Source organism: Rutidosis leptorrhynchoides, chromosome 5, assembly GCF_046630445.1.
Source record: "Rutidosis leptorrhynchoides isolate AG116_Rl617_1_P2 chromosome 5, CSIRO_AGI_Rlap_v1, whole genome shotgun sequence".
Lineage (NCBI taxonomy): Eukaryota > Viridiplantae > Streptophyta > Magnoliopsida > Asterales > Asteraceae > Rutidosis > Rutidosis leptorrhynchoides.
Window position 1 is genome coordinate 97,711,498 of NC_092337.1, and position 22,027 is coordinate 97,733,524.

The 22,027-nt window shown below is 34.2% G+C and overlaps 2 protein-coding genes across 2 annotated transcripts; both read left to right on the forward strand.

The window, feature by feature from the left end:
* The first annotated feature begins 13,209 nt into the window (after positions 1-13,209).
* Positions 13,210-13,863, forward strand: LOC139848861 (uncharacterized). The gene has a single exon (XM_071838549.1). The coding sequence runs from the start codon at positions 13,210-13,212 to the stop codon at positions 13,861-13,863; it is 654 nt and encodes a 217-aa protein (XP_071694650.1).
* Positions 13,864-16,899: 3,036 nt separating this feature from the next.
* LOC139847418 (carbonic anhydrase 1-like) lies at positions 16,900-20,055 on the forward strand. The gene is made up of 10 exons (XM_071837090.1): positions 16,900-17,216; positions 17,302-17,363; positions 17,729-17,872; positions 17,974-18,022; positions 18,246-18,362; positions 18,459-18,512; positions 18,874-18,959; positions 19,050-19,155; positions 19,550-19,708; positions 19,895-20,055. Exons 1-10 carry the CDS (start codon positions 17,016-17,018, stop codon positions 19,934-19,936), a joined length of 1,020 nt encoding a protein of 339 aa, XP_071693191.1. The 5' UTR covers positions 16,900-17,015; the 3' UTR covers positions 19,937-20,055.
* The last annotated feature ends 1,972 nt before the right edge of the window (positions 20,056-22,027 follow it).

Genomic DNA, 22,027 nt, shown 5'->3' on the forward strand with positions numbered 1-22,027 from the left:
CTGTCGATAATTATTTTAAATATATTTTAAAATGAATACGTTCATGTAAAGTATTATATGTCTAATACTTTTTTAACGTTTTCAAGTTATAATATATACATATATAATCATATATGTTCCTATAATGGTTCGTGAATCTTTGGAATTTGGTCTAGGTTTAATGGATGTATGAACACAGTTTAAAATTCTTGAGATTCAACTTACAAACTTTTCTTATCGTGTAGGGAATATATAAAGATTAAAGTTTGAATTTGGTCGAAAATTTCCGGGTCGTCACAGCCCCTAATTGACGCGAATCCTAAAGGTAGATCTACGGGAACTAACAACCCCCATTCTGGAATTTGGAATGCTTTAGTACTTCGAGTTTATCATGTCCGATGGGTGTCCCAGAATGATGGGATATTCTATATGCATCTTGTTAATGTCGGTTACCAGGTGTTCACCATATGAATGATTTTTATGCAGATTGCATGTTATTGAAAAATGGAAATGAAAATCTTGTGATCTATTATTATGATATGATAAATATATAGATTAAACCTATAACTCACCAACATTTTTGTTGACGTTTAAAGCATGTTTATTCTCAGGTGATTATTAAGAACTTCCGCTGTTGCATGCTAATTTATGGACAAGAGTTGGAGTCAGCATTTACACATATAATATTGTTTAAAAACTGCATTCGAAGACTTAAATTGATGTGTAATATTATTGTAAACCATTATGTAATAATCGTGTGAAAACGCTATATTTTAGATTATCATTATTTGATAATCGTCGTAATATTTTTAAACCTTTATCGATAAAATAAAGGTTATGGTTTGTTTTAAAATCGAATGCAGTCTTTGAAAAACGTCTCATATAGAGGTCAAAACCTCGCAACGAAATCAATTAATATGGAATGTTTATAATCGATATGAAAGGGACATTTTAGTTGGTATCCGAGCGTTGGTCTTAGAGAACCAGAAATTTACATTAGTGTGTCTTATCTAGTTTGTAGGATGCATTAGTGAGTCTGGACTTCGACCGTATATTTTTCTTTAACTATTGCTTAACACTTTTTGTTGAAAACTATATATTATTAACATGTAAATATTATGTGATATATTAATCTCTTAATGTGTTTGCTATTGTGTGATAGATGTCTACCTCTAGTACAAATCCCATTGACTCACCTAATAATAATGAAGAGTCGAATATATATTGAAAAGATTCACAAATTTTCGAAGAGGAACCGGAAGAAGAGGAACCAGAAGAAGAGGAACCTGAAGAAGAAGAGGTTCCGGGGGAGGAAATATTAGAAACCACTGAAAAACAGATAAATAAAAGAAAACCCTCAACCAATGGACCAAAATTAATAATGGTCAATGGTGTTTCCGCCGAGGAAGCAAAATATTGGGAAGATTACCAATTTTCCGATGAATCGGATCCCGATGAGGATTCTGATGATGTTATAGAAATTATCCTGACACAATTTGAAAAGGCAAAAGAAAATAATAAGGGAAAAGACATAAAAATAGAAAAACCCGAGCCCAACCCCGATGACCTCTATGTTAACATGAAATGTCCCGATGGAAAATACCGTCAACACCCGTATTTCTTAAGTTTTAGCTATAACCCGTAAGCCACCAGGGTTTTCTAGACAATTTGTGAAAAGAACGGCTCGTATTAGGGGAGCACCATACATCCCTAGGAAATTAGCAAAACAAACCAAGTCCGAAGAAGAAGAAACAAGTGAGTCGGAATAAAGAGTTGTAATCATGCGATGTAATATATGTAATATAGTGTGCTTGTGCTTTTATGATAAATGTAAAAATTACTTGTATTTTTTGTTAAGTATCTTTTATGAATCTAACCTTCGTCTATTTTTACAATATAAAAATACAAAATGGATGTTAAAGATAGACAACCAAAAATTTTAGAAGACCTACCCGGGGACATGATTGATGAAATCTTGTCTAGAGTCGGTCAGAATTCGTCGACACAATTGTTTATGACAAAATTACTTTGTAGAACATTTGAAGAACGTTCCAGGCATGCCTTAGTTTATAAAAAGCTTTCTTTTGAAAGATGGGATATATCACATTGGGGAGACCTTAAGTTATGCCGTGTTTTCTTTAAAGCATTAAATGTGGGGAACCCAAGTGCAATTTTACGCTACAGGTTAAGAACCTATTTTGACTCAACATATCCTAACATAGGACTTCGTGCTTTAGAAAGAGCTTCTAACATGCAACATAAAGAAGCATGTTATGCTTACGGGTTAGTGATGTTCGCTTCTCACCAAAGTGAGAAAAAGAACATTGGATTACAACTTTTAAATAAAACCTTCCCACAAGTGACGGATTCGGTAGTTGGGGTGAGAAACAAGGTTTTTAGATTGTTACGGGGCTGTTGGGCATTACGAAATCCTCGTCCTTTTGACGACGTTACAACATGCTGCCTAGCTAATGGTCACAATGGTTATGTACCACATAACCAAGGATGTGAAATAATATTAGTACAACCAGAATGCATGACTTGTTTCTGGACTTATGAATTACGAGTTTTTATTGCCTTTGCTGAACGACTTGCGTATTAACTAGGATTGCTATCACAACTGTTTTGTATCAAAGTTATTGTGTGCTATATTTTATGCTATATGTAAAATAGCGGTATTGTAAATTTGTAAAATATTGTATAAAAGTTTGAACGTGAAATTTATTGTAATCAGTTTTTCATATAGAATTGTATTAGTTGAATTGTATATTAGCTATTAAGTATGAACTTAACGGGTAGGTACTACCCGAATTAAAACTTATAAAACGCTAATATGAAGAAAAAACTTTTATAAATAAGTTCATATTATGCTACGAAATACTATTGACTACTCTTAATATTCTATATGATTAACTTAATTCTTTTATCTATTTTTGAAGGAAATGGCACCGACTACTCGTCAGAACTTGAACATGAGCGAGGAAGACTTCCGTATTTTCCTTGCTGCGAACATAGCCGCAGTGCAGGCCACAATGCAAAATAACAACAATAACTCTGGTTCTAGCAGTGGAACTAATTCCACAAGAAATCGTGTAGGATGCTCCTACAAAGAATTCACTGCCTGCAAACCTTTGGAATTTGATGGAACCGAGGGTCCAATCGGATTGAAATGGTGGACCGAGAAGGTTGAATCGGTGTTTGCCATAAGTAAATGTACTGAAGAAGATAAAGTAAAGTACGCTATGCATACCTTCACAGGTACTGCGTTAACATGGTGGAATACCTATCTCGAGCAGGTAGGACAAGATGCTACTTACACACTACCGTGGTCAGCATTCAAGCACTTGATGAACGAGCAGTATCGTCCCAGAAACGAGGTCAATAAGCTCAAGGTAGAGCTTAGAGGATTACGAACGCAAGGTTTTGATATCACCACGTACGAACGACGATTGACAGAGTTGTGCCTATTGTGTCCCAGAACGTTCGAAGACGAAGAAGAGAAGATCGACGCATTTGTAAAAGGGTTACAGGAAAGGATTCAAGAAGATGTGAGTTTGCACGAGCCCGCCTCCATACAAAAGGCAAGCCGTATGGCTCACAAACTAGTAAACCAGATTGAGGGAAGGATTAAGGAACAGGTGGCCGAAGAGGCCAACATGAACCAGGTCAAGAGAAAGTAGGAAGAAACCAGTGACAAGGGTCACCAATACAACAACAACAATCACAACCACAATCACAATAACAATCATAACAACCACAACAACAATCGCAACAATAACCGCAATCCTAACAATAACTACAACAAACGTCCCACCAACAACAACAACTACAACAATCGTTTCAATAACAATAAAAATCCCAACAACAATCTCAACAACAACAATGGCAACAAAAACCAAAAATGCCAAAGGTGTGAAGAGTACCACCAGAATGAGTTCTGCACGACATTTTACACCAAGTGTAAAAGAACTGGCCATGGTGCGAGAAAGTGTGAGGTCTACGGCCCAATGAATAACAAAAATAAAAGAACATATAATGTCGGAACAAGTAATGCCGCCTTTGTTTGTTATGGATGTGGAAAACCGGGCCACATTAGGAGTAATTGCCCGAACCCAGGGAAAAATAATGGGCAAAGTCGTGAAAGAGTTTTCAATATTAATGCGGCAGAAGCGCAGGAAGACCCGGAGCTTGTTACAGGTACGTTTCTCATTGACAATAAATCTGCTTATGTTTTATTTGATTTGGGTGCGGATAGAAGCTATATTAGTAGAGATTTTTGTGCTAAATTAAGTTGTCCATTGATGCCTTTGGATAGTAAATTTTTACTCGAATTAGCAAACGGTAAATTAATTTCAGCAGATAATATATGTCGGAATCAAGAAATTAAACTTTTTTTTTTAGAAAGGCGAATCAAGAAATTAAACTGGTTAGCGAAACGTTTAAGATTGATTTGATACCAGTAGAGTTAGGGAGTTTTGATGTGATAATCGGCATGGACTGGTTGAAAGAGGTGAAAGCAGAGATCGTTTGTTACAAAAATGTGATTCGCATCATGCGCGAAAAAGGAAAACCCTTAATGGTGTACGGAGAAAAGAGCAACGCGAAGTTAAATCTTATTAGTAACCTGAAGGCGCGAAAACTAATAAGAAAAGGTTGCTACGCCGTTCTAGCACACGTCGAGAAAGTTAATACCGAAGAAAAGAACATCAATGATGTTTTCCATCGCAAAAGAATTTTCCGATGTATTTCCGAAAGAATTACCGGGACTACCTCCACACCGATCTGTTGAATTTCAAATAGATCTTGTACCAGGAGCTGCACCAATAGCTTGTGCTCCATACAGACTCGCACCCAGTGAAATGAAGGAACTCCAAAGCTAATTACAAGAACTTTTAGAGCGTGGTTTCATACGACCAAGCACATCACCATGGGGAGCTCCTATTTTGTTTGTCAAAAAGAAGGATAGTACATTCAGGTTGTGTATCGACTACCGAGAGTTGAACAAACTTACCATCAAGAACCGTTACCCACTACCGAGAATTGACGACTTATTTGATCAACTACAAGGCTCTTCGGTTTATTCGAAGATCGATTTACGTTCTGGATATCATCAAATGCGGGTGAAGGAGGATGATATTCCGAAAACAGCTTTTAGGACGCGTTACGGTCATTACGAGTTTATGGTTATGCCATTTGGTTTGACTAACGCACCAGCTGTGTTCATGGACCTTAAGAACTGAGTGTGTGGACCATATCTTGACAAGTTTGTCATTGTTTTCATCGATGACATACTTATCTACTCAAAGAATGATCAAGAGCACGAAGAACATTTGAGAAAAGTGCTAGATTTGTTGAGGAAAGAAAAACTGTACGCTAAGTTTTCAAAGTGTGCATTTTGGTTGGAAGAAGTTCAATTCCTCGGACACATAGTGAACAAAGAAGGTATTCAGGTGGATCCAGCAAAGATTGAAACCGTTGAAAAGTGGGAAAGCCCGAAAACTCCGAAGCATATACGCCAATTTTTAGGACTGGCTGGTTACTACAGAAGGTTCATCCAAGATTTTTCCAAAATAGCAAAACCCTTGACTGCATTAACGCATAAAGAGAAGAAATTTGAATGGAAGGATGAGCAGGAGAAAGCGTTTCAATTGTTGAAGAAAAAGTTAACTACGGCACCTATATTGTCATTGCCTGAAGGGAATGATGATTTTGTGATATATTGTGACGCCTCAAAGCAAGGCCTCGACTGTGTATTAATACAACGAACGAAGATAATTGCTTATGCGTCCAGAAAATTGAAGATTCATGAGCAAAATTATATGACTCACGATTTGGAATTGGGCGCTGTTGTTTTTGCATTAAAGACTTGGAGTCACTACTTATATGGGGTCAAAAGTATTATATATACCGACCACAAAAGTCTCCAACATATATTTAATCAGAAACAACTGAACATGAGACAGCGTAGGTGGATTGAACTGTTGAATGATTACGACTTTGAGATTCGTTACCACCCGGGGAAGGCAAATGTGGTAGCCGACGCCTTGAGTAGAAAGGATAGAGAACCTATACGAGTAAAAACTATGAATATAATTATTCATACTAACCTTACTACCCAAATAAAGGAGGCGCAACAGGGAGTTTTAAAAGAGGGAAATTTGAAGAATGAAATACCCAAAGGATCGGAGAAACATCTTAATATTCAGGAAGATGGAACCCGGTATAGGGCTGAAATAATTTGGGTACCAAAGTTTGGAGATGTAAGAGAAATGGTACTTAAGGAAGCACATAAAACCAGATACTCAATACATCCCGGAGCGGGAAAGATGTACAAAGATCTCAAGAAGCACTTTTGGTGGCCGGGTATGAAATCCGATATTGCTAGATATGTGGGAGATTGTTTGACGTGTTCTAAGGTCAAAGCTGAACATCAAAAACCATCAGGTCTACTTCAAAAACCTGAAATCCCGGAATGGAAATGGGAAAACATTACCATGGATTTCATTACTAAATTGCTAAGGTCTGCAAGTGGTTATGATACTATTTGGGTAATAGTCGATCGTCTCACCAAATCAGCACATTTTCTGCCAATGAGAGAAGATGACAAAATGGAGAAGTTGGCGCGATTATACTTGAAAGAAGTTGTCTCCAGACATGGAATACCAATCTATATTATCTCTGATAGGGATGGCAGATTTGTTTCAAGGTTTTGGCAGACATTACAGCAAGCATTAGGAACTCGTCTAGACATGAGTACTGCCTATCATCCACAGACTGATGGGCAGAGCAAAAAGACGATACAAATGCTTGAAGACATGCTACGAGCATGTGTTATTGATTTTGGAAAAAGTTGGGATCGACACCTACCGTTAGCAGAGTTTTCCTACAACAACAGTTACCACTCGAGTATTGAGATGGCACCGTTTGAGGCACTTTATGGTAGAAAGTGCAGGTCTCCGATTTGTTGGAGTGAAGTTGGGGATAGACAAATTACGGGTCCGGAGATAATTCAAGAAACTACCGAGAAGATCATCCAGATTCAACAACGGTTAAAAACCGCCCAAAGTCGACAAAAGAGCTACGCGGACATTAAAAGAAAAGATATAGAATTTGAAATTGGAGAGATGGTCATGCTTAAGGTTTCACCTTGGAAAGGTGTTGTTCAATTTTGTAAACGGGGGAAACTAAATCCAAGATACATCGGGCCATTCAAGATTATAGATCGTGTCGGACCAGTAGCTTACCGACTTGAGTTACCTCAACAACTCGCGGCTGTACATAACACTTTCCACGTCTCGAATTTGAAGAAATGTTTTGCTAAAGAAGATCTCACTATTCCGCTAGACGAAATCCAAATCAATGAAAAACTTCAATTCATCGAAGAACCCGTCGAAATAATGGATCGTGAGGTTAAAAGGCTTAAGCAAAACAAGATACCAATTGTTAAGGTTCGATGGAATGCTCGTAGAGGACCCGAGTTCACCTGGGAACATGAAGACCAGATAAAGAAGAAATACCCGCCACTTATTTCCAGAAGATGTGTCAACACCTTCAACCGCTTAAAATTTCGGGACGAAATTTATTTAACGGGTAGGTACTGTAGTGACCCGAACTTTTCCATGATTATTCCATGATTATATATTAAATAAAAACTATATTTGCATGATTAAATGTTTCCAACATGTTAAGCAATCAAACTTGTTAAGACTTGATTATTTGAAATGAGTTTCATGTAGACAATTGACCACCCAAGTTGACTGGCGATTCACGAACGTTAAAACTTGTAAAAACGACAGGATGATATATATATATATATATATATATATATATATATATATATATATATATATATATATATATATATATATATATATATATATATATATATATATATATATATATATATATATATATATATATATATATATGGTTAACATGAGATTATGATAAGTAAGTATCTCACTAAGTATATTAACAATGTGTGATATACATAAAAAATGAGAATATTGAATTATGAAGCTCGAAACGATATACATAACGATTATCGTTATAACAACGTTTTACTAAATACATATGTATTGTATTAAGATATTGATATACTATATTTAACATGATAAAATGATAATTAAGTATATCATTGAGTGTATTAACAATGAACTATACAAGTAAGATGAGACTACTAACTTAAGGATTTCGAAACAATATATATATGTAACGATTATCGTTGTAATAGTATTTTAACATATATATATGATGTTAAGATATATTCATACACCATGTTATCATGTTAACATAACAATTTAACATCTCATTTAAGTTTAATAACAATGAATTAATTACATTTAACAAGATCGTTAACTTAAAGGTTTTAAAACAACACTTACATGTAACGACTAACGATGACTTAACGACTCAGTTAAAATGTATATACATGTAGTGTATTTAGATGTATTAGTACACTTTTGAAAGACTTCAAGATACATATCAAAGTACTTCTACTTAACAAAAATGCTTACAATTACATCCTCATTCATTTTCATCAACAATTCTACTCATATGCAACCGTATTCGTACTCGTACAATACCCAGCTCATAGATGTACACACTATTGGTATATACACATAAAAATCTGCTCCTTAGCAGACATAAATGATTAAGGAACATGTGGAACCAACCATTTGTCAACTAGCATGAAGTATTTAGCAAGAAAACAAACTTAAGAATCTTTTCTTTCTTTATAATGAGTAAAAACGTTTTTATGATTTCACCTCATTTTTCCATTCCATTTTCTCATAGTTACACTCCAAATTCTCTCTCAAAATACTCCTAACATCATACTTGATCATCTCCAAGCATTTTCACCATCTTTTATCTTCAATTACAAGCTTTAATCATTATAAAAACAACCATTCAAGAACACTTCAATAAATCTTTCAAACTTGCTAGATTACTTCTAAGCTTTCAAATCCATTCCAAGTAATCATCCAAGATCAAGAAACTTTTGTTAATCTCAGTAGGTTTTCATTCTAAATCAAAGGTAAGAATCATATTCAAGTTTTGGTTTAATTTCTATAAACATAACTATCTTAATTCAAGTAGTAATCTTACTTGAACTTGTTTTCGTGTCATGATTCTACTTCAAGAACTTTCAAGCCATCGAAGATCCTTTGAAGCTCAAGTTTATTTTTCATCATTTCCAGTAGGTTTACCTACTACACTTGATGTAGTAATGATGTTCATAACATCATTCGATTCATATATATAAAACTATCTTATTCCAAAATTTGAACATGTAATCACTAGAACATAGTTTAGTTAATTCTAAACTTGTTCGCAAACAAAGTTAATCCTTCTAACTTTACTTTTAAAATCAACTAAACACATGTTCTATATCTATATGATATGCTAACTTAATGATTTAAAACCTGAAAACACAAAAAACACCGTAAAACCGGACATACACCGTCGTAGTGAAACCAGGGGCTGTTTTGGGTTAGGAAAATAAAAACTATCTTAATCTTTGAATTGAAAGTTCTTTTTCTGGAAAAATAATATTTCATATGAATATGATACTATATCCAAAAATCATGGTTAAACACAAAGTTGAAGTATGTTTTTCAATATGGTCATCAAGATGTCGTTTTTTCGACGGAAATGACTACATCTTTAAAAAATGACTTATAACCTGTATTTTTGACTATAAACTTATACTTTTTCTGTTTAGTTTCATAAATTTCAGTTCATTATGAAACCATAGCAACTTGAATCACTCAAAACGGATTTGATACGAAGAAATGACGGGTAAAACAAAATTGGATAAATTTGCTAGTTTTAGCTACGAAAATTTTGTAACAAATCTAGACTAACCATAACTTAACTAACTTATATTGTATTATACAGGTATTCTAACATATATTATGTAATCTTGGGATACCATAGACATGAATACAATGTTTTGACATATCATATCGACCCATCTATATATATATTTCGGAACAACCATAAACACTCTATATGCAGTAATGCTTGAGTTAGCTATACAGGGTTGAGGTTGATTCCAAAATAATATATATATATACTTTGAGTTGTGATCGAGTCTGAGACTTGTAGACACTGAGTCGTGGATTGATTCGAGATAATATATATTGCTTTATTTCTGTACATCTAACTGTGGACAACTAGTTGTAGGTTACTAACAAGGACTGCTGACTTAACAAACTCAAATCATTAAAACGTAATAAAAATGTTTTAAATATATTTTGAACATACTTTGATATATATGTACATATTTGTTATAGGTTCGTGAATCGACCAGTGGCCAAGTCTTATTTCCGGCAAAGTAAAAATCTGTGAAAGTGAGTTATAGTCCCACTTTTAAAATCTAATATTTTTGGGATGAGAATACATGCAGTTTTATAAATGTTTTACAAAATAGATACAAGTACGTGAAACTACATTTTATGGTTGAATGATTGAAATCGAATATGCCCCTTTTAGCTTGGTAGCCTAAGAATTAGGGAACTGGCCCCTAATTGACGCGAATCTTAAAGATAGATCTACGGGAACTAACAACCCCTATTCTGAAATTTGGAATGCTTTAGTACTTCGAGTTTATCATGTCCGATGGGTGTCCCGAAATGATGAAATATTCTATATGCATCTTGTTAATGTCGGTTACAGGTGTTCACCATATGAATGATTTTTATGCAGATTACATGTTATTGAAAAATGGAAATGAAAATCTTGTGGTCTATTATTATGATTTGATAAATATATAGATTAAATCTATAACTCACCAACATTTTTGTTGACGTTTAAAGCATGTTTATTCTCAGGTGATTATTAAGAACTTCCGCTGTTCCATGCTAATTTATGGACAAGAGTTGGAGTCAGCATGCTTGTATAATATTGTTTAAAAACTGCATTCGAAGACTTAAATTGATGTGTAATATTATTGTAAACCATTATGTAATAATCGTGTGAAAACGCTATATTTTAGATTATCATTATTTGATAATCGTCGTAATATTTTTAAACCTTTATCGATAAAATAAAGGTTATGGTTTGTTTTAAAATTGAATGCAGTCTTTGAAAAACGTCTCATATAGAGGTCAAAACCTCGCAACGAAATCAATTAATATGGAACGTTTATAATCGATATGAACGGGACATTTCAAATAGGTCATTACCTACTAGGCCCAAAGCTAGGCTGTTACATTCATGTCTAAGAACTTTGATGGATTTCGACCTCAATTTCCTAAGATCTCTTATCGGACTAATAAGAAAACGGGCGAAAGAAGGAAAAATTGTATGATATGTAGAGGTGAAATACGTGAGAAATGTTCCAGTGAGGAAAATGCCGCAGATTTCTGGCCTTCGTTTTCGTTGGTGGTTTTACGATGAGCGCTCAGAAGAAGCGGTCATTGTTTTGGAGAAGACAAAGGAGAGTGATGAAGATTCAATACGAGTATTAGATCCAATGTGGTTGAGGAATTGCAGCAATCAGATAGGGGTGTGCATGGTACGGGAAGAACCGAATACCGTATCGGACCGAACCGATTTCGAACCGAACCGAGCTTTTTCGATCCGGTCCTTGGTCCCTAATTTTACGGATTGTCGGTCTTCGGTCGGGACTGAACTGGACCAAGACAAAAAAAAAACACTAAAAATACCCGAACCGTACCGTACCGAACCGATAATATTTGGTCCGGTCCTCGGTCCATGTTTTTGCTTCAAAATGGGATTCGAGACGGAACCGAACTGAACAAGTTTGGTCCAGAACCGTACCACGAACACCCCTACAATCAGATGTTGTTTAGAGAAGAAATCCGTGTTCAAGCGGAGCAGTATGTTCGTGTTGCAAAACTATGCTTCTTGAACAACATGGTGACAGATTCGTATGACGATTGATGATGAAGACTGGAGACATATCTTGAACTAGGCGTTAGGGGGTGTTTTTGGTGCATATTAATTCCTAGTTCGATATTCTTATTGATGTAATTCAGTCTTATACGTTTAATCATGTAATAACAATGGTGACTATTGAATATTTGATACAGTACGTGAATGTTCTAATCAATAGTTAAACTGACCAGACATTCGACCGACAGACATAGTTAGTCGATCGCCTGTAAGACACTGGCGGTCGACAGTGCAAGGTCGGTGTAAGTTGATCAACGATCGACTAACCAAGACAATCGATCGACTGACGGAATCAGTCGACCGACTGTCGCTATAGACAGTGTATATACGTGATATGTGTTTCATTCCAAGGTTACGCATTCCACACACCCTAATCGACCCAAACTGTTCTGTAATCGTCTCCTACCTCCAACCCACCGATTTCCATCGTTTAGGCACCGTTCTAATCTAGATTGAACCCTAGGCCGGTTTGACTATTTGGGTCCCGAAAACAACGCGTAACTCGATTATCCCTTGAAATATTGTATTCCGCCTTTATATCGACTCCAGATAGGTTGCAAAACCCGTGCACAACGTCTACAAAAGTTGATTTTCAAGGATTTTTAAAATAATTATATATTGAGCTCTAATAAAAAATATCGGACTGAAATCCTTTGAAATTAATAGGATTAGAAACATTAGGGGACCAAAACATCATATTATTTGACTGCATGTAGTTCATATTTCTTTTGTGCATACTTTAAATAAAATACTACGGAGTATAAGTTTAATTATGTATTATTTTCCATTTAAAAGGATCTCAAATCTCAAATATTATACTAACCATTTGATATCTGTAAACAATAATTATTCAAAACGTACTCAGGAAATATTGATTTCTTCCTTACCACGATTCAGGATTTCTCGTCATGAATTTGTTGGTTACTCTTCTAGAATGTCAACCCTCTTATTCCTATTTACCTTACCTTCTCTTATTTTTAATTTTTAATTAACAATTAATAACTGTATATTTAATATTAATTAATTATATTATTAAATTAATATTAAATATTTAAAAACCTTATTTTACTCATGACGTACATGGTTACGTCGTCTAAAATTATTATGCGACTTATTTTAATTATTCTAGCTTGGTAAACACTCCTTAACTTGACAATGAAAGCCAACACCTTCAGCGCGTTCCTATAAATAACTTCAGCAACCAAACTCTCCTTCCTCATTATCCATCAACATTTTCTCTATCAAACATCAACCAATATTTTAATTATTATTTTTCTCTTAAAAAAAAAGAGTCAAGAGTTACTCATAATGAGTCAGTTCATCAAAATGCAAGCAAAAATTCAACAGTCTGAATCGTCTCCCAGCTTCAGTTGCTACTCTTCTGATACTTCAACAACTTCCACATCCATCGCTAAAGCGATCCGTGAAGATGAAGATTTCGAATTCTCATCGATCGATTCACAATCATGGACTGTATTTCCTGTTTTCAACCATGATTTAATAATTAAAAATGAAAATGACGTTTCTGTTTCAATTAGTAGTCCGTTACGAAACCTGTTTATTGAAGATCGAGAAGGATCTGAAGAATCACCTTCGTATACGTCATCAGAAGCCGACGAATTAGAAACCGTAGCTTCTGGAACATTCTGCGTGCGGAGACCTAAATGTAAAAAGAGTAATTCAACCGGATCATCATCCGGATCCAAAAAATGGACTATCCGTTATCTGCTACGGCGAAGCAATAGTGACGGAAAGAAGCCGACGGTCAGTTTAAGTCATGTAGACAAACAGAATCCGAGTGATCGGCGGTTGAAGGCGCAAACTCCAGTACATGAATTGTTTTATGTACAGAGAAGAGCGGAAAATGAAGCCGGAAAGAGGAAAAGTTATTTGCCGTATAGAAGGGATCTGGTTGGGTTGTTCGGAAATGTTAACGGAATCGGAAAATTGATTCCCTTCTAAAGTAATCGAATCAGATTTTTCAGTTAGTTTAATTGATTTTTTTTCAAGTGGAAGGGTTTTAGTTTTTTAATTTTAACTGTAAAAGCAAATATTCAACTCTATATTCACATTGTTTTGGATCTGATTTGTTTGTATTATTCGCTTTTTTGACGAATCATAGATTAAGTGCAACTCACACTGGTGTTAGGTTAAAATGATAGACCATTTGCTTGATGTTAAAACTCAAAAGATCATGTGTCTAACTACTTTTTATGAATATATACACACTGAACTAAGCCCAAGTTATATTAACCATAGACCTGGTTGTTGACGTTTTAATATTTTTAAAAAATAATCTTAAGTTCGAACCTCACTGAAAACGCATCTTCAGGTGGCTAGAGAAAGAGTCAGAAACGATAACGAGATAACAGGGTCAAGGGTTAGTTAGTATGCATCTAAGTAACCTCATCGCCCTCCCCGTTGTTAAAATTTATAGCGCTAACATTTGTAGCGCTAATCCTTCTACACCTAACATTTGTAGCGCTAACATCACATTATTCACATAATGTTAAAATTTATACTCTTTAACATCACGTATGTTTACCCTCTACATTGATGCTTGAATAATGAACATTTACTCGAGACGGTTGATCATTTGTTTGGTCCTCTTTTTTAAATATGCTTAAAAGTTTGCTGTGTTACAAACTAATCTTCACACCCAAAGCTTCCCAAGCCAAAATTAATATCTGAAAACGCTTCTATTGTATATGTAAATTTTGGGTTTACTGAATTATTGAATACCTGTAAATCAGCAAACCCTGGGTTTAGGTTTCAATGGGTGATCCAATCCAACACTGCCCAATCCAGCCCACTTCTTTCACATGGTCTTGGTCATAGTACACCCTGTCCGTGATCAATCTTATTATATGGCCCAGTTCCATATATTAGAAATTATAATTTTAAAAGCCCAAACTAAAATTTAAAATAATTATGAAAAAAATTGTATATGTGACAAAAGGATGTCAACATGCATATTGAAATAACAACTAACAAGCTATATATGCTTCTTTGGATTCATTAAAAAAACTAAAAAATGATGCCATTATGTATACATCTGATTTTTTAAGGTTGCAAGATCCTTGTATAAATTGATCCTTTTCTACACTAAACAATCGGGAACAGAATCCACATATTAACGAATCTGAAGAAATGCGTAAACTATTACGATTGCAGGAAATTTGTATACATGCAACCTCTAGCTGCAACTACGCTGTACCATGCAAAATTCCTAAATATCATTATAAATCTCCAAATCATTCTTTAAGTATTGAAATAAGTATCTTCCTTTTTCGAACCAAATTATCAATATTCATTTCATGTTATAGCTCTGCCCATGGAACCACATATATATGCATTCAGGTATATAAGGTGTACACTTTATACTACTGTATTTTTTTTTTTTTTAAATACACTTCAATGTTCTAACCAGGTTTTGATAATACGTTTAAGACACGAGTTATGGGGATGGAACTTTATGAGTCTAGCCGGAGTAACATTTGAACACCCAAAGCAGAGGCCAGTTTATTAACTACATTTTTACAACTTTTTTTTTACTTTTTGTTTTTTTGTATGTGTATTTGTTTATCTATTTATTAATGAAGTGGTTCAAATTATGTGTCCACATATTATAAGGCATATATTATGTGTAGCTAAGGAGAAAGAAGATAAAAAGGATAAGGATAGAAAAAGGCAATGGTAAAGAGAGCATGAATTAAAGATAGTATCCAATGTAGATAAAGAGTGCAATTCATACCACCATTACCTTATCTTTCTATCATCTCCCCCTCCATATATATTTTTCCTCTTAATTCATCCATTAATGCATATGCCTAAACACAACCCTGCAACCATTTTATTGTCACAATGTTAATATACTGATATAATTTTACCTGCATTGAATATATACTCGTGTACAAAGAAATTAAACTACTAGGTACATGTGTACTTCTGATATAGATGTATAAAATACACTGAAAACAAAAAAATAAGTGTATGGCATCCGATATGTTATAATTACTCGTTCATCGATGATGCCTTATATAGTTAGTCCTTAAGAGTAAATCAAACTAAAGGTTATTTGAATTTCAATTTTTTTTTTCTTTTACAGTGATATAAAAGCATCAAAAGAATGTAAATATAAGCAAAAAGATAAAGTTTTTAATCAGTAGGTTGTTTTGGGCCCAATTGTTCTGAAATGGTTGTAAAGACCTATTGACCCAAAATCACAGCAAAAGTTTAATATGGTTAGTCTTATTTTCAAAATATAATTAAATGCTTTTAGAGACATCATTCAGAGGGGTCATTTTCTGTTATTGGCAGCCACACATATACATACATGGTAAGATATTGTGATTAACTTCATATATATCTATCATGTATACATACTTCAACCATTGCCATTCATCCATGATCATGACACAATACCTAGAATCTTAAATAATTAAAATCAGATTACTACTCAACTGTAAATAGAACAGATATTAGTATAGTAAGTAAGTAACAGATAGAAAATAGACATTAGCTTCTTAAAATGACATATAGAATAAGAGGAAATTTTTTCAAATACATGGTGCTATATTTATAAAAGTGTACATATTGGATCATATGAAATAATAGACTGTGCCAAGTTCGCAATGCGACAGCACACAATTTTACCGCTAGGTCAGAGGGACACCTCGATACCGCTAGGTCAATGGCCATTTCGTTGATTAACACCTATTAAATTTACTAGTTGATATAATACATAAATATAAATACTTTCTTTATAGTATGATTCATAACTGTTTCATTGACTATAGAAGATGTTGAGGCCACATGAATGGTGATGATGTGTTAATGTGTGACATATATAGTTATATACATACAACACTATGCGTGAAATCTGTGGCGAATAGTAAACTTCATGGGCCCAGTGATTTTTCATTAAATCCATATTTTTTGTCTAAAATACAAATACTGATACTAACAATTAGTATAATGTAATGAGGATACATGACGAAAACGTTTGAGTGATTTAGAACGCTCGTACCATATCATGTTATCTAAACAATTACTATAAATCCGAACCAGATCACTAATGTCAGGTAACAACAACAACAATACTTTTGTGCACAATGTCGACTGCCTCTGCTTTCGCTGTTAACACTCCTTCTTTCCTTAATGCATCTTCTTTAAAGAAGTCTTCTTTAGTCAGACCGGGTTCGTTTTCAGCGAAGTTTACATGCAATTCATCATCATCATCTGCAACTCCCCCTAGTCTTATTCGTAACGAGCCTGTTTTTGCTGCTCCTGCTCCAATCATAACACCAGCATGGGTACATTTTCTTCTTCTGATATGTGTAAAATGTGAGTTATTTTTTTGTACATAGTTGATTGATTCATGTGATCTTACATTTGCAGACAGAAGAAATGGGAACTGAAACGTACGAAGAAGCTATTGAGGCACTCAAGAAAGCTCTAATGTAAGTGTACACAAATCACAAATTATTACTCGTACTAATTACTATTAAAAAAGAAAAAGAATATTTCTAACGACATACCTTAAGACTGTCGTTAACGTGCAAAAAATACTTGTACTTTTTACTAATAGCCATGTAAAAGTCAACATTAACTGTTTTGTACAACACATTAATGCTCCTTAAGTCCTTAACAACAGCCCTAAGAGCCGTCATTTTCTAGCTGTCGTTAGAAAAATCCCAAAAAAAATAAAAAATCACTAATTATGCGTAGATGTTAATATGCATTTTATTTTTTAAATGTCTTAATAATTGATAATATAATATGATTTGAGACAAAGTGATTACTCTTATTAGTATCATTTTGACAGTGAAAGGGGTGAGTTAGAACCAGTCGCTGCTGCAAGAATCGACAATATCACAGCGCAAGCTGCAGCACCAGACGCCAAAGTTGCATTTGACCCGGTTGAGAGGATCAAAACCGGATTTGCCACCTTCAAAAGAGAGAAATATATGTAAGTTCTAGATTTAAATGTACTAATGGCTAATTTTTTTTTTGTTACTCTTTTTAATCATTTCTATGTATTATAATGTTTTTTGGTGCACGTGTATGCAGAACAAACCCAGCCTTGTACGATGAACTATCGAAAGGTCAGAGCCCAAAGGTACAATTCATGCTCTAACCTCAATATTCAGCATTGTAGCTTGCAAAATGAGTGGGTTGGGTAATGGGTCAAAACTGGTTATTTGTAGAACGGGTCAAAACAGGCCCGCTCAGTTAATATGCAAACAATAAATAGTCCATTTGTCCTATAAATGATTAACGGGTTAACCATCACCACAATATATTTAATATTAAAAAAAACTCATAGTGATTATGTGTCGCAGTTCATGGTGTTTGCGTGCTCAGACTCACGAGTTTGCCCATCACACGTGCTTGATTTCCAACCCGGTGAGGCATTTGTCGTCCGTAATGTTGCCAACATGGTCCCACCTTTTGACAAGGTAATTTCATGGTTACTATTTCTGTTATTCTTGTTACTACTCAAAAAATTTCACATATTTTTAACCATATATTATCTTCATTTCCTCAAAAAACAGACTAAATATGCTGGTGTTGGATCTGCGGTTGAGTATGCAGTTTTGCATCTTAAGGTAATTTTTCAATATGGGTCAAACTGGGTCAGGTTTGTTTAACGTGAAACAATTAATATTCAACATATATTGTTTATTATATTACTGTATATTATACTATACTAAGTTCTAAGCTTATGAATAAAGCCATTTAAAATGTTTCTTACGTTAGCAACTTTTGACCCATTGGACCCGTTACTTTTTAACTAATGATATTTAATGTTACCCATTTGACTTATTAGATGTATACATATTAACAAAATTGACTCATATATAAGTAAATGAACTGATATAAATAGGTAGGTGAGGCAACATATATAAAAGTATAAATTAGTAGCTTAAAGAAGTTATCACAAAAAACTGCATGATTCTAATGTTGTAGGTATCAGAAATAATTGTAATTGGACACAGCAAATGTGGAGGAATCAAGGGTCTCATGACCTTCCCTGATGAAGGACCTCACACAACGTAAATTTACTTTTTTACCGATCATAATTTACATCATGTAACTATAGATAGAAAATAAATCTGACATTTAATGGAAAACGTACGTGGCAGTGATTTCATTGAGGATTGGGTTAAAGTATGTCTTCCAGCCAAGAAGAAAGTTGTAGCAGAACATGGCAGTATAGGTCTTGATGATCAATGTGTACAATGTGAAAAGGTAAACGTCCATCTTCTGCATATTGTTTGCAATATGGATGGGTATGGCAATTTGGGCAACGTGTCAAAATGGACGGGTCATACAGTTAGGCCAATGTGTCAAAATCTTGTAAAAAATTTGACAAAATACTGGTATAGTATGATCCAATATTAAAAAAAAAAAAACAATATAGGAGGATGTATACGCTTAATAACATTATCGGCCAAAATTGCCACCTTAACCAAAAGTATTAATAGGTTACTAAACTGCACTTAGCGCGCGTTTGATAAAACATAATGATTAAATAGAATAGTTCAAATCTGAATGATTCAAAGGTTCTATTCAGATTCAAAGGTTTTGCCTGAACTTGATTCTGAATGACGATAACATGTTTGACTGGTCTCATGGTATGCAGGAAGCAGTGAATGTATCACTCGGGAACCTGTTGACTTACCCGTTCGTTAGAGACGGATTGGTGAAGAAAACGCTTGCACTCAAGGGTGGTCATTACGATTTTGTTAATGGAACCTTTGAGCTCTGGGGACTTGACTTTGGCCTTTCGACTCCTACCTCTGTATGAATGAGTTAAATACATAATGAGTTCATAAAAATCCCTTCGTTCCCCATCTTGTATTTCCATTAACAAGAAACAAAATTGTTGTTATGATTTCTTGATATGATATAATAATATTAATAAGTTTCAACAAGAGGTTACTATATGTGTATATATGCATGGTTATATTTCTTTTTTTCCCTCTAGGTAAGAGATGTTGCTACCATACTGCATTGGAAGCTGTTCTAGAAGGGTGGGATGAAGTTTATGAGCTGGTTATGTAAAAAAAGTTGATTTTCTATCACGAAATCATAACCGTGTAGATCGACCTCATCAAAATTTCAAATAACAAGATACTTTTTAGCCAATCTTCACACTCTATAAAATATTATGTTTGTCCAAATCTATAGAACTACATCAAAACAACTATATGAGTGTCAAAACAGCCTAAAAATGACATCCAAACAATGTGGAAATCAAAATATTTATTCATAATTCATAAAACTAATAAATGGAATCAAATATTTCAACAGATTAATAAATAACACAAAGTACCTCAAAAAGCGGTTTCAAAAGTAAACATCAAATTTGTAGGTAACTAACTCCACTTATTTACATCAATTAATGGGCTACAAGGGGCCTGATAATAGGTGCTGGTGTTCATTAAGAAACTAAGTAAACATCAATTTGGGCCAAGGCTTTCGGCCCAATAAGATCCCTCTGTGTGGGCTAATTTATTAATCCAAAAACACAAGGGTTGTAACTTGTAAGTTTGTAACGGATTCATGATGACATTATGACATTACTTGTACTCCTTTTAAAAAGGGAAATTGATGAAAATACACTTTTTTTAAGGTTTCAAACAAAATACATTTTTTTAAAAAAAATTGTCTTTTTACACCATTCGGTAGATGGGATTTCTGTCTACCACCTTTATCTGTCGTCTACTACCATTTTTACAAAGTATTAGACAGTAACAACAAGGTAGTAGACAGTGAGAATAAAGCAGTAGACAGCGAATTACAAGGTAGCTGACCATCTACTGCCTTGTTATTACTGTCTACTACCTTGTTGTAGGTGTCGACTGATATGTATTATTGGTGTCGACACCTACAACAAGGTAGTAGACAATAACAATAAGACAGTAGACGGTCAGCTACCTTGTAATTGGCTGTCTACTGCTTTGTTCTCACTGTCTACTACCTTGTTGTTACTGTCTACTACTTTGTAAAAATGGTAGTAGACGACAGATAAAGGTGGTAGACAGAAATTCCGTCTACCGAATGGTGTAAAAAGACAATTTTTTTTTAAAAAGTGTATTTTGTTTGAAGTCTTAAAAAAAAGTGTATTTTGAACAATTTCCCTTTTAAAAATATAAAAAGACAAAATTACATGGGGGTCCCTGTAGTATGTTCGAAATTACAAGTAGAGTCCAAAAGAATTTTTTCACCTTGGGGGGTCATTGTGGTATGCAATAGTTTCACCGGGGGTCCAATTGCATAACATCTGTTAAAAACTCTGTTAAATCCCATCATGTGCAATTCACATGAGGGTAAAAATGTCTTTTTTGATTTCTTCTCTTATATGCAACTATTTTAACCTAGTGTATTGTACCACCACTACCAACCTATATTATCACTACCAAAATATCCATTAACTTCAAAAAAACTTCATCACTGTTATAATTCAGTAGGCTTATAACTACCTTTAGTGGTTTGATTCTTGATGTTATAATTCAGTAGGCTTATAACTACCTTTAGTGGTTTGATTCTTGATGTTATAATTCAGTAGGCTTATAACTACCTTTAGTGGTTTGATTCTTGATGTTATAATTCAGTAGGCTTATAACTACCTTTAGTGATTTGATTCTTGATTTAGAATACTAATAATGAAGTGTAAGAACAAAGATGATAATGGAGAGAAAGAAAGAAACACTTTGTAAGTGTGAGAAATGGTGCAGGTTTAATGCTTGCATTCATGAGTATTTATAGCCTAAAATCTCAATATAAAAATACATACTTTGTGTACCAAAATTGACTATATGTATACACCAAAATTGACTATCCATATCTATATTATTGTTATTAATATTATAACACTCCCCCTTGGATAGCAATTTTATTTTGTTGAAGATCAACTATAAATTACTGCCTCGTTAAAAACCTTGCTAAAGAAAATCCAGTGGGAAAAAAACTTTAGCTAAGGGAAAAAGAGTGCAGCATGGAGTTGACTCCCCCTCAAGTAGACATCGCTTCAGCTGTTACATCTTTTGAACATGTCTCATGCCAATGTTATGAACGTGTGTTCTGAAAATAGCAGTTGGAAGTGCTTTCGTGAAAA

Bases quoted from the DNA above. Each gene is read 5' to 3' on its own strand.
- LOC139848861 (XM_071838549.1), top strand. From the start codon at position 13,210: ATGAGTCAGTTCATCAAAATGCAAGCAAAAATTCAACAGTCTGAATCG.
- LOC139847418 (XM_071837090.1), top strand. From the start codon at position 17,016: ATGTCGACTGCCTCTGCTTTCGCTGTTAACACTCCTTCTTTCCTTAAT. The intron at 17,217-17,301 runs GTACATTTTCTT...TTACATTTGCAG, and splicing joins CAATCATAACACCAGCATGG to ACAGAAGAAATGGGAACTGA. The intron at 18,023-18,245 runs GTACAATTCATG...TATGTGTCGCAG, and splicing joins CGAAAGGTCAGAGCCCAAAG to TTCATGGTGTTTGCGTGCTC.